Source organism: Lonchura striata, chromosome 15 (genome assembly GCF_050655825.1).
Source record: "Lonchura striata isolate lonStrDom1 chromosome 15, ASM5065582v1, whole genome shotgun sequence".
Classification (NCBI taxonomy): Eukaryota; Metazoa; Chordata; class Aves; order Passeriformes; family Estrildidae; genus Lonchura; species Lonchura striata.
In genome coordinates, this window is record NC_140717.1 from 2,749,538 (window position 1) to 2,762,282 (window position 12,745).

A 12,745-nucleotide genomic window follows, 5' to 3' on the forward strand; every position below is an offset into this window, starting at 1 on the left:
ATCCAGGTCAGACTGAAGGGGATGAGAAGCAAGTAGCCGATGCTTCAAAGTGAAGACACTGCCAAATGGAAGAATTTTCCTAAGTGTGAATTCCTTCTGGCAGAAACAGAAACTTTAACCTGTTCTCAAAATGTTTGTTTTTGCCTTTTAGAGAAAACCTACCTTCCACTCAACACTGTGATGAACCCCGTCCAAGTTGTCATCTTGCTAATGCTGAACAGTCAGGCAGCTGCATGGATCATCCCTCAGCCGTGTCAAAACATCTGGGTGACCCTGGCACAGACACTTCAGCAGGAAAACATTTGCTTGTCCACTGCAGCAGCAAAGGACCCTATGTCCACCTGTCTGGTAGGAATTCCATGGCAGTCTGGAGAATTTCCAGCAGGCCTGAACAAACATAGGTCCAATGAAATTCCAGAGTCATACACCCCCTGACCACACAAAGATCAGAGGCAAGTTGGGGTGATCCTGAAATCCTTAGAGGAGTGGTTGTGAGGTTTGCCCAGGATGGCTCAGGAACACCAAGAGTTAGAGCTATTGGGCTCTTCTCCTGCAGCTTACTGCATACATTTTTCTGTTCTCCCAAAACCTTCTAACACTGACGAGTACCACGTTATAAAACAACACCGTAGGGAGTTCACTGCAAGGAGGTGGTGTCAGAACACAAGCCATATTGGGGCAGACAACCCATCTCCCTCAAGTCCCAAAGGTCTCCCTAAGGGATTGTTCTTGCTTTGTGGGGATCTGGCATGGGCAGGAATTCCGTCTTGGCTTTTAGGAGGGCCATGCACAATAGGGAGGCTGTCCATATTGACACCCAACCAAACTCTAATTGGCGAATGGACTCACAAAAACAAATAGGCAAGCAAAATTCAAAAGAGGAGTGCAGACAATCTGGACCCAAATTGTAACTCAGAAACTTTTCATTGGACCAAGTCAGAAAGAACTTCTGTGTCCCTGCTCCTTCCATGGGTTGCAGCAGCCAAGGCTCTAGGTGAATTGGGCCACTTAGAGTGGTGGGTAGTCAAACAGGCAAACTTAACGTCTGCCACCATCAGCTCTCTCCTAGAAGATGAGGAAATTACCAGACAGGCCATGCTTCAAAATTGTGCTGCTATAGATTTCCTTTTGTTACTGCATGGACATGAATGCAAGGAATTCGAAGGACTTCGTTGCATGGACCTGACTGCAAAAGCTCCAAACATCCATGCTGCCCTTTGAAGCATGAACAGCCTGATCAGACAAGTGAAGCAAGAATCTGAGGATTGGTTCAAAGAACTGTTCAAGGGCTGGGGATTCACAGGGTGGTGGACATATATTGTTAGATCAATTTTGTTACTTCTTGTTATTCTGTTCCTTGTAACCTTGGTGTTCGGGATCCTGTGTCACTTGATTTTCAAAGCTATCAAGGGTCTCATACCTTCTGCCTCAGAAGTCAACCACATAGAGTTGGCAAATCTAAGGAGGTCTGACTACGTTGCCAACTGTAGGTGCTGGGAAACCCATACTCAGGGTTAAATTTAGCCCAGTGAATTCCTGTAACCTTGTTAAACAAATAAGGGGGAGGTGTTACAGTGCGCTCAGGCCATGCTTTTCCCCATTTCCAGGGACCCCTGTGACTCTGATCAGATAAGAGTGTCCCCTCCTTCTTGCCCTGATGGGGTTGGCAGAGAGACAAAAGAGCCCTCCCTGTTCAGAGCTTAGATAAGCCCATGACTCTTCCTGTTCGTTCTCTTTCCCCCTCTCTTTCCCTCATCGCCTCATGGAATAAAGAAGCTGGACAACCACATCGGGGATAGAGCCTCTTTTGAATCTTTGCCCATCTCCTGATGTTTCTCCTCTCAAGGCCTCGTATCTCTGGGCTAGCCTAATAATTTAGGGGCTGAGAGAGGTAGGAGCATCAATAAATAAAATAAATCTTAATTTTAATAATAAATTAACAATATAACTACCAAAAACCCCCCATAAATAAAAAGAAAAATTCTATTAAGACTCTGAAGGTTGCCCAAAAACTGCTGGGTGTCATCAGTTGGTTACACCCTTATTTGGGGCTAACCACAACACAATTGTCCCTGCTGTTTAGCAGTTTAAAGGGGGACTCTGATCTGAGTCAATCTCAGAAAGTGACTCCTGAGGCACAATGAGCACTGGAGGAAGTTCAACAAGCTGTTTCTGCTCATCAGGTGTATCGAGTAGATCTTTCTATTGCTTTCATGGCTTTCATTACCAATCCAGATTTGCATCCTACAAATCTCATTGGTCAATGGATTGACAAATGGTCTGATCCCTTGCACATTTTGAAATGGGTCTTCATGCCCCATCAATTGAAAAACACAGCACCAGTTGCTCCTGAGTCTGGCTTGCAGAGGCCACAGGATGGAGGTTTGCCAACCAGCTGTCCCACTTGTGGCTGGAGGGCAGAGACGTGAGTGGCCACCCCTGAGTCTCTGCCGAGACTGGTGCGGGTGGTGGTGATTGCTGCAGAGTGGGTAGCACAGCAGAGGCACGGAGCACGAGAAAAATGAGGTAGAGGAATAAGGCAAGGACACTTATCTGAATCTCCAAGGATTTAATTCCCAAAGGGGGGCAGAGCAAGTGACAAATCTGAACATGAAAGGACTACTTTTAAAGGGAGGAGGGGAAGACGGGGAAGACCCAACCTTTGGCCAATAGGAGGGCATTAGGGGATGGGTGCAGGGTAAGGGCTCCCGAATAGAAGCTAACATGGGAAGGAGCAAACCTTACAATCCAATTCTGCTTTGAGGAAGGGATGAAAGACACGGAACACTCCAGAACCAGAGGAGTGTGCTATCTTTGACAGATAGGGATAAGACAAGTGCTGCTGCCATGTCACTCTGAAGCCCCCTGGCTTCACCTGCCTGGCAGAGACACAGTCAGCTGCAGGGGATACTCCCCTGTATCTTGAGGAGAGTTGGGGAGCAGCTAAGACAGAGCACTACGCTGTCTGCCTTGTATGGAGGAGAGGTGATGTCCAAGGAGGCAACAAAGGAGCCAACTCAAGGCTGGGGAAACAGTTTCAGGTTTAATCCAGGCTCTGAGGAGCTCCGAACTCCAGAGTATCTAACAGCCAAGAGCCCCCTCAAGACTTTTGCAACATCTTAAATACCAGGGCATATCAAGGGGGAAGGGACACCCATTAACCAATGGGAGAATTTGGGGGAGTGGAAGGTGAAAGGATAGACAGATACAAAAACCAATAGGGGAAACATAAGGGAGGGACCCCTGGCCCTCATCCAATCCCTCGATGCCCATGGTACAAGATTCTGGAAGAATGGGATGGGGAGCCAAGTGATGGACAAGGTACCAGGGAGGGGACAGGGGAATGACTAAGCATTTTCAGGGAGATTGATATTGAGGGAAGGGTGGGAAAACTTGGGGTGGAACCACTGGGAGAAAATAGGGGGTTGAAAGAGCAAACCATTACAGAACTGTTACAGAAATATAAAAACACAATACAACAGACAAGGAAACAGGGGAGGTATACAGGAGGATTGACATGTGGATTGGCATACATTTTGGCAGCAAAAAACTGTGGTAAACAACTCAGGACTGAACTATTAGGGAAGCCAAATGGGGTACAGAGAACAAACCACTACAAACTTGTAACACGGAATATTAAAACATACTACAAAAGAACCATCTGTAAAATAATAGACTACCACAGTTTGAATTGATCACTCATTTGATAATCCAATGCCATCAATGGTGTTTGCATCCAATAGAGCCAGAAGTCTTTGAATGGAGCTTCATTAACAGTCCTTCTTTGCAAAGTGCCCTGCAAAACTTTTCAGGGCAGATTGCCTATCATCTGCCTAGCCATAAGTTATTGCAGCTGGCAAAATCAACTAATCTATCTTTGCGGCCGAAAAATAGTCAAGTGCCAATGCAAGGACCCACTGTGACAGTGAAGGAAGGATGGGAAAAGCCATTGTTACCTGGAAGGATGAATCTGGGTGGCAAGTGCTGGAAGGCCATGAGTCAGGATCGGCCCAATTGGTTGAATTATAGGCTGTTGCCATCACATTCCAGAGGTTTTCTCAGGTGCCTCTAAATTTGGTCACTGATTCTGCCTGTGTTGCAGACATAACCAAACATCTGGATTGTTCACTTCTGAAAGAAGTCAACAACACAGTTTTGTTTCAGTTGTTGAAAACTGTGGTGTGCAATTCAGACTCGAGTTAATTCATATTACATCCTACACATCTGGAGTCACACCAATTTACCAGGTTTCATAACAGAAGGTAATGCCAGGGCTGACAGGCTAGCTACCCCTTCATGGGTACCACCTCAGCCTGACAAAAGAATTGCATGATTTTTTTCCATCAAAGTGCACATACCCCACAGAAACATTTCAGTTAACACCATCTGAGGCTCGTGACACTGTCAGTTCTTGTGCTGATTGACATGGACTTGCTACACCTTTACCAGTGGGGGTGAACCCCAGAGGCCTAAAACCCTTGCAGCTTTGGCAAACAGATGTCACTCATATTGCCGAATTTGGCTGACTTAAGTATGTGCACATGTCTATTGACACCTTTTCCTCTGCTATGTCGACATCTGCTCATATTGGAGAAAAGGGTCACAACGTGATTACCCATTGGAAGATGGCTTTTGCGATTCCGAGTATGCCTTCTTCTGTGAAAACTGAAAAGGGTCCTGCCTACGTCTCACTTCTGTTTTTGCGCTTATGAGGAGTCTCACACAAACTTGGTATTCTACATTCTCCAATTGGTCAAGATATTGTTGAACATGCTCATGGCACTTTAAAGTGTGTTCTGGAAAAACAAAAAAGGGAGAGAAACCCCTGGAGAAATCTGTGCCTGGAGAAACCCTGCACAGCTGACTGGACAAAGCTCTAAAGCCAATCAATCATCTTACAGTGCCACAAAATTAAAACAATCCTGTCATTTTAAATCACTTTTTCACGTTGCAGTCTTCAGGTGAGACGCATGTGCCTCGAGCAAAAATCTGATATGGGACCTAACCATTAGTAAGTGCGCGAGCTGATTGCTTGGGGTTGCAGGTATGCATGTGTTCCCACAGATACTGGGGTACGGTGGATACCTGCAAGGTGTGTTTGCCCTAATTTGTGACACTAAAACCAGAATGTGGCCAACAGGCAACCTTTGAATGATGATCAGGATGCCAATCATCAGTCGGATGGTCCTTCTACAAGTAGAGAATGAGCATTCTATCTTTTTCTTTATTTCTGGAAAAGGCTTGTTGACAAGTTAGACTGCCAGTTCTTTGGGCAGACTTTTTGTTTCTGTCTCAGAATTAGTAAGGATTTATTATAAAAAGAAACAGTAAGACTTGATATTGGTAAAAGGATATGATGGTGAAGAATTTGATGGTAGGTGTTGGAGAATCTCTCTGACCATTCTAAGTCAGCAACTTAGGTTCTGACTGACAACCAGCAAGTTGCTGAAGAGACCTCTTGAGCTGTGTTTGTTCTCCTTCCTGCAGGGATTACAAACACCACCTCCTCCTTTAAACAAAAAGGGGGACTTATGAATGCGACAGTTTAGTCAGAGAGAGAGAAACAGATAGCTTTCCCAGGCACTGTCCTGGAGAACGCAGTGATGTTATGGAAGGATGGTGTTGTTCCTAATTAACCAATGGTGTGACAGGTGTTGTTAAGAACCAATCAGGTTCTGGGTGAATGATCTTGCCTATAAAAATGTGAAGTTCTAATAAAGTTTGTTCTTCTGCCTTCTGAGAATGGAGTCAAATGTCAATTTCTATCAGCTATCCCTAACTCAATAGCAACAGAGACACTCTCAGCAAACCACAGGCACCACTTCCTAGAGGACCCTTGGAAATTTGTGAGCCAAGATAAAAACCTTAATCCCTCATATTTCATAGCAAAAAAAAAAAAAAAGCCCAGAAAATTGATTATTCTTCATCATCTTTTAATAGATATTACTGATGAATTTTTATATGTTTATTTTGGTTATTAGCTATGATTTTCTCTAGGAAGGCAGCCCAACTCAGCAGCAATGACACCTCTTGACACCTGGCAACACCTGAAGTAGGCCAGGACAGACTCTTCCTTCCACAACCCCCCTCCCCATCTCTAAAGTGACATCTTTCTGCTGACATCACAATGCACCTCCCCAGGCTACCAGTGACATCACAAGGTGGCCCTCCCCATGCTGACAACTGGGGGCTGCTGGGCACTGCCTGTAGCTTCAAGCAGGGTTGGGGGGGTGGTTCTGGTGAGTGTGGGAGCTTTAATAGGAGGGGACTCATGGACAGGCAGGGCAGGGGCTGATTGGAGAGGAATTTGGGGAGCAAGATGGAGGGGTGCTGTACCATTAGCATCAGCAAGAAGCAGAGTTACTTGTTCCCCACACTCCTGCGTCTATCCACCAAAGGTAAGGGTTTTGGGAGCCCCCCAGGGGCCAGAAGGAGGGTTGGACAGGGTTGGGGCTGCTCTGAGGGTCCCATAGTTTCAGCATGTCCCCCTGCCAGGGCCAGCTTCCGTACTGTGGGAGCTGTGACCTCTCGGGGTTCTGGCTCTTATGGGACGTCTCACAGCTCCTACTGGGCTCTCAGTAGCCAGCTGGTTTTTGGGTTGCCATCTCCTTTTGGGGGTTAGATGACCACAGCCCTGGTTCTGATGACCACACCCCCAGTTCTGCCCTAGCCCTGCCTGGGGAATAGAGGGAACCCAACTCCCATGGGGAGTGGAACCAGGGGCACAGTCCAGTCCAGGCTCTTCGTAAGCCCCATCTGTCACTCCACAGAGCTCCCCAAAATGCCATGTGTGCAACCTGACATCTCTTTCTGGTACTTTCCAGAGGTGGTAGCCATCTGGGATGTCGTGTCTGCCTACATCCTAGGACAGATGAAGCTGGACAAGGTTGGCTGGTGTCTTGGACCCCTGTGGTCCCCCTCCTAGAGAGGAGCATCATGGCACCACCCCGAGAGTGCTCACCTTAGTGTGCCCTGATCTGCCAGGGAGAGAGATACAGGATCCTGTTGGGTCCGTGCCAAGGATCATCCCTGGGAATCTTTCCCTGGGTTGGAATGGCTTGGGTTCTTCTTTAGATGAAGAATTTTGGTGAATATTTTGAAGAAGGAAATTTTAAAAATTGAGAACATGGGTTTTTCCCACAGTTTTCACATTTCCTGTGGTCAGGGACTGGATTAGAACAACGTCTGAAGATGTTTTGCACTTGTAACACCAGTGTCTGTGTCTGCTGGGAGGGGCAGATCAGGCTTTGCATAGTGAAGCCCCCAGCCCCCAGCTGGGCTGTCAATCATAGCACCTGGAGGGTGCTAACTTGCCCTCTAGTCGAATGGCCAGCAGTCCCACCTGGGGCATGGGCCCACAAAGGCCCAAGGACTTAAAACAGGCTGACCACAAGGTAGTCAGCATGTCTGAGACTCTGGGGGAACCCAGGAGCTGGTAGCTATATGTGTGTTTTGCTGTACCTTTTCTGTCTCTGTCTCTCCTTCTAATCCACTTTTTATGGAACTTTTTTGGGTAAATGCTCAATAATGGGGTGATTTATAAGTGGGTTTATGTTGAATTTGTTAGTGCATTTATTCCTTTGCCAAAGTTTCCTTGTTTTCTGTATTTTTGCCTTTTATGTGATTTTTCACCTCTTGAGGATAGCTGGTGGGGATTTCAAGGGATGTGACTGCTATCTCAACTGTTTTGTTTTCTTCCTGGGCAGGGTGTTCTTGTCCCAGGTCTTGGGACCTTTGCTGTGGTCCCTGAGCAAGTCAACAGCACAGAAGAGGTGTATGTGGTTCGAAGACCCGTGTTCCAGCTGGACATGGACATGTCCTGTCTACAGGAGCTGGTGTTCCCAACAGTGATGATCCCTGGTGAGAAGTGATATAGCACACATTTGGAGGGACTGTGTGTGCTCTACTCTTTGGGGGAGGGGCGAATTGCCTCCAAAGTTGGAGGACAGCTTAAGTTGCCCCCAGACCAAACCTGTCTTTCTGACATTTTGCCATGAATCTCATGTGAAAATTTGCTCAGTTGTGGTAGTGAGAATACTCTATTCTTTGCAGATGACATCGTGATCATGCCACTGGATTACTGGTGGTTGTCCCAGACCAATTCCCTGCTGCCCAACGTGGTGAGGGGCTGTGTGGAGGAGACCATTCTCTTGTACTCCTTCCAGCTGAGGGACAGGCAGCGCCCCACCTTCGCCTTTGAGAATATTGGCATCCTGTCCTGCCAGGACAATGTTCTGTGCATGCAATTCCACTGCAGCTGCATTGCAGGACTAGAGATTAAGGACACCTGGGTGGCTCTGCTGCTCACGGTGAGCTGCAATCTAGGGGCATTGAAGTGCTGGAGAGTTCCCAGAGAAGGGCAGAGAGGCTGGGAAAGGGTCTGAAACACAAGTATCATGAGGAGAAGCTATGAGGGCTGAGCCTGAAGAAAAGGAGGCTTGGGAGGACCTCTTTGCTCTCTTCATCTGCATGAAAGGAGGGTGAAGCCAGGTGGGGGTGAGCCTGTTCTCCCAGATAACAAAAGACAAATTGAACCAATAGAGGTTTAGGTGGGATTTTAGGGAAAATTTCATGTAAGAGTCTGTCCACCCCTGAACAGGCTGCCCAGGGCAGTGGTGGACTCATCATCCCTGGAGGGATTTAAGAGACATTGTTGGACTTGTCAGCCTCCAAGAGCTCTTCTAATCTTAGTGGTTCTTTGATTTCATGATGTTCATGAATAAGACTTGGTAAGAGGAGTTTAGAGAAGTGGCTCCTATAGGAGCAGGAGACCAGTCCGCTTTCTCCATGGAACCTCCTGACAGCTCCCTGTCACTCTGCAGAGGCTAAGTATGCTGGATTCTGGTGTCAGCAATGGAGTGACCACTGCTCAGGGGGTGCAGGCTGCACAGGCCCACATGTTCCCCAGGTGAGTGCATTTCCTTGTTGATTTTCTAGTTCCTTCATTACCTGCAGAATGCAGAGTCTGCCATTCCTCAAGCCTGTGACATCATTTGCTTCTGGAGTTGGCCTCACTTATTCTCATGAGTCCCTTCCAATTCAGGATATTGTCATTCTGTGATTCCAGGTTTCAGCTCGCTGTGTCCGATGCTTTTTCCACCCAACATACAAAGGCTGCAGAGAAACAAAGGGTCAGAACAGGTATGGAATGCATTCCTGCTGCTCTGTCACACATGGGGTGATCACATCCTGTGACCCCACAACCTCACAGACTGCTACTAAGAGCTTCCTCCTTTCCCAGGGGAACAAGAGCATCCTGAAAAACTTTCCCTCCTTGTGCTGCCATACCAGAGGCCAAACATAAAGCAGCAAGAGCCAAGGTCAAAGCCACCTGCCAGGTGAAACTCTCATGGCAATGGTTTGGAGGGATCCTTGTACCCTGGGTGAAATCGTCCTCAGACACTTAGACTGTGTAGCAACTCAGGAAGGTCCATTGGAGCAGCCCTAGCTCTCGACTTCTCCTGAACACCTGTGGAGTTTTGGCCCCAAGGGAAACAGGTTCCCTATCTGCCCCACACTCATGCTGATGACTGCTGGTATTTCCACAGTGTGCTCACCCCATGCCCAGCCAGCTCTCCGAGGATGAGGGACGCAGGTGGGCAGGAGTTAGCTCCTTCCGCCAGGCCTGACATAACACTCCTGGCTTCTAAGAACTGCCAGAGAGCACTGCAGGTATGTGCCAGATGGATCAGACCTGAAGGAAGCCCCTCAAAAGCTGAGCCTAATCATGCCTGACACCTCCAGGAGATCTCACATCTGTATGCAGAATGGGAGCGTGGGAATTCCCACTGGAGAGAACAGAAGGTGGAATGGGCAGCATGGGAAGCCTGGACTGCTGGGGAGGACCAACATATGCCTCAGGTAGGAGCAGAGACCCTCTGTGTCAGGTCACCCTGGCTACCCATAGAACCTCTCTGGGACAGGGGCACAGAGGGTGGAATTGGAGGTCAGGAGGGACTACAAAGGACTGATGAGGCATGGGACAAGTCCCTTGGAGAGGGGCTGGATGCTTCTTGAGGGCTTAGGGTGTTCCAGGGGGATTTTGGGCACTCCTGGGCTAGTTTGGGATAGTCCCTAGAATTGGGGGGGACTCTTAGGACCCCAGGTGATAGGAGTCCCTGGGGACCCAGATTAAGAGAGGGGTGTCAGATGGGGTTAGAGTGTCTTGATGCTTCAAGGAGACTCTTAGGACTCAAAGAGATGGGCGTCCCAGGGGTGTAGTTGGAGGTCACCCAGGTGCAGGGCAGGGATATGCCTATATGTTCCACAAGGGAGAACTTTGGGGAGCAAAAACTGCCATCAGCCATGGTGAGGTGCCAAGTCTCCTGGCTCTCACTTTTCCAGGGGTCCTCTCTGAAGTGGCATCTTTGGTTTGCTGAGAGTGTCCCCTCCTTGACAGGTATTTGGTGTTGGAGGTGCTTGGGCTCTGCACTGTCACACCATTGGTTAATTAGGAACAATAACATCTTTCCATAACATCACATATAACATGTTCCACATGTTCACAAACACCAGGTTGCAGAGACTTAGGAACTGTTCTAATTCCTTCTCTGAGCATTCCCAACGCTTTCCCCAGGATGATGCCTGGGAAAGCTATCTATTTCTCTCTCTCTGACTAAACTGTCGCATCCACATGCCCCCTCTTTGGCAGGTATTTGGCGTTGGAGGCACTTGGGCTCTGCACCGTCCATCCCAGCCCTCAAGAAAGGGGGTCACTGTGAGGCAGGGGGCGGCTAGAACCCCCCTCCCCACAGAAAAAATGGCAGAGATATTCCAGCCTGGGACCAGGTGCGTGAATGTGGGACCAGGTGGGTGGATGTGGGACTGTGTGGGCGCAGGGTGGGTGAGGGGAGAGGCAGCTGGCAGCTCTGGGATGATGATTCCCTGTTGTTGCAGACACCTTTCCCCACGAGCCATCCAGGTGCTCCATGGGCTGGAGCCACATCAGACACGGAGGAACATCTTCATGTTTTTGGCTGAGAACAACCGGCGGCAGCAGGGGCAGCAGGAGCAGCAGAGGCAGTTCTGCAGGTAACTCCACAGGAATGGAATTTCCCACGTTCCTCCACTGAGGCAGCCCCAGGGGACAGAAGTGGGATCTGGAGATGCCTTTGGGCTAGACTCCCCTGGCACCCACCTGGACACCCAGCATTGGCTTCCCATGCAGGACAGGAAAGTCCTGGCTGAAGACAGAGGGACCTTGATGGCAGGCCGTCCCCTTCCCAAACCTGAGAGCATGTCCTTCCCTGGCAGAGTCCTACCTCACAACACCCTGTCCTGTATGGGACATCAAGGTCTCAGCCCAACTTGGCTTTGCCTCAGCTGCACCAGGGACCTTCTCATGGGCTGGGAAATGACCAGAGGCATCTCCATGGACACCTTGACATGATCTGATCCCAGGTGGCCTGAGCCAATCCTGCAGAAATTCTCTGCCTTCTGCCTGCCTGTTTGATCAGATGCCTCTCTTTCTCTCTCTCTCTCTCACCTCAGCTCCAAGTGCTGGTCCAGTGCATGAAGGGTTGGGGGTGGAGCTGTGGCTGCAGCAGAGGCTGCTGGTGATGGGGCTGGGAGGCTGCTCACCTGCTGAAGTCCACCTGTGGATACAAAATAAAGGCCTCTGTTCCCACCTGGACTGAGTGGCCTAGACCTGGTGATGAAGCTGTGTAACAGCTGAGACCGTGCTGGGACCACAGGGGCTGGGACGGGGAGGGGGCCCTTGTGGGGGGACACAGGCTCTTCCAGAGGGTGAGGAGGTGGGTTTGCCTCTTTGACTCCTCCTCATGGTGGGACTGAGCAGCAGAATAGCCCAAGGTGGGTGCCATGTTTGCAGGTACCTGCTCTTCAGGAGGAACGGGTAGGTGAGGCTCCTTGACAAGCCCTGGTCCTCATGCGGGTCCTCCCAAGCCCCCCACCCTCCCCTGGTACCTGACAGGAGAATCCAGACATCTGGGGGATCTACAGAGTGCATTTCCTGACACAGGCACTATGGAACCAAGAGGGAGAGGTGCCTGGGGAGCAATGATCACCCACGCAACCATTGATGCCTGCTGCCCAGTGAAGTGCCACCATCCAAGTCTCTACAGGGAAACATGGGAAGGGGGGGCACTGGAGAGCAGTGAGGCACACTTGGGAGCACTGGAGGGGGCACTAGCAGCAGTGCAGGAGACAGGGAGCAATGGAAAGGGCACTGGGAGCCCTGAGGTGGACCCAGAGAGCACTGGGGAGACTGTGGAGCACTGCAGAAAGCTGTCAGTGGCCTTTACCTCTCTTGGGCCCAACATCTGCCCCACAACCCTGGGCCTGGGTATTTTCTTCCCTTCTCCTTCATGACCCCCACCTCCCAAATTTGGATACCACCTCCAAAATTTGAACACATCCAGGGTTTGATCCCACACAAAAGGTGTGGGGGCAGAAAGGTGCTGTCCTTTACCTCCCCTGGGCAGAAAAGGCACCAACACATCTCTGTGTTCTCCAGTCTGGTATGTTGATGCCTTTGTGACAATGAATACCTATCATTGCAGCAAGGCTTATTGCATCTAGAACTAGAATCACAGCCAAAAACTCAAGAGGTTTGTTGCAATTGATACAGACAAGACACCTGTTTCTTTGTGCAGAATAGCCGAATTTTTATTGCACACAGCTCATTTTTATGTGGTATCAGAAAGCGTTGTGTTTGAATTTAGTTGGCCAGCAATCCAGTGAACAGTTCATTAGTTGGTAATGGCTGGTGTACATGTCATCAAAT

General features: G+C 49.2%; 1 protein-coding gene across 1 annotated transcript; it reads left to right on the top strand.

Moving 5' to 3' along the window:
* The first annotated feature begins 6,206 nt into the window (after positions 1–6,206).
* LOC146765979 (uncharacterized) lies at positions 6,207–11,175 on the top strand. The gene is made up of 8 exons (XM_085593418.1): positions 6,207–6,398; positions 6,825–6,886; positions 7,707–7,860; positions 8,053–8,309; positions 8,823–8,908; positions 9,549–9,672; positions 9,745–9,946; positions 10,623–11,175. Exons 1-8 carry the CDS (start codon positions 6,320–6,322, stop codon positions 11,033–11,035), a joined length of 1,377 nt encoding a protein of 458 aa, XP_085449544.1. The 5' UTR covers positions 6,207–6,319; the 3' UTR covers positions 11,036–11,175.
* The last annotated feature ends 1,570 nt before the right edge of the window (positions 11,176–12,745 follow it).

What these genes read in the sequence shown, in the direction of transcription:
- LOC146765979 (XM_085593418.1), top strand. Translation starts at nt 6,320, where the DNA reads ATGGAGGGGTGCTGTACCATTAGCATCAGCAAGAAGCAGAGTTACTTG. An exon ending in GACAGATGAAGCTGGACAAG is followed by an intron (nt 6,887 to 7,706) that starts GTTGGCTGGTGT and finishes CTTCCTGGGCAG; the next exon opens with GGTGTTCTTGTCCCAGGTCT. An exon ending in CAGGCCCACATGTTCCCCAG is followed by an intron (nt 8,909 to 9,548) that starts GTGAGTGCATTT and finishes GTATTTCCACAG; the next exon opens with TGTGCTCACCCCATGCCCAG.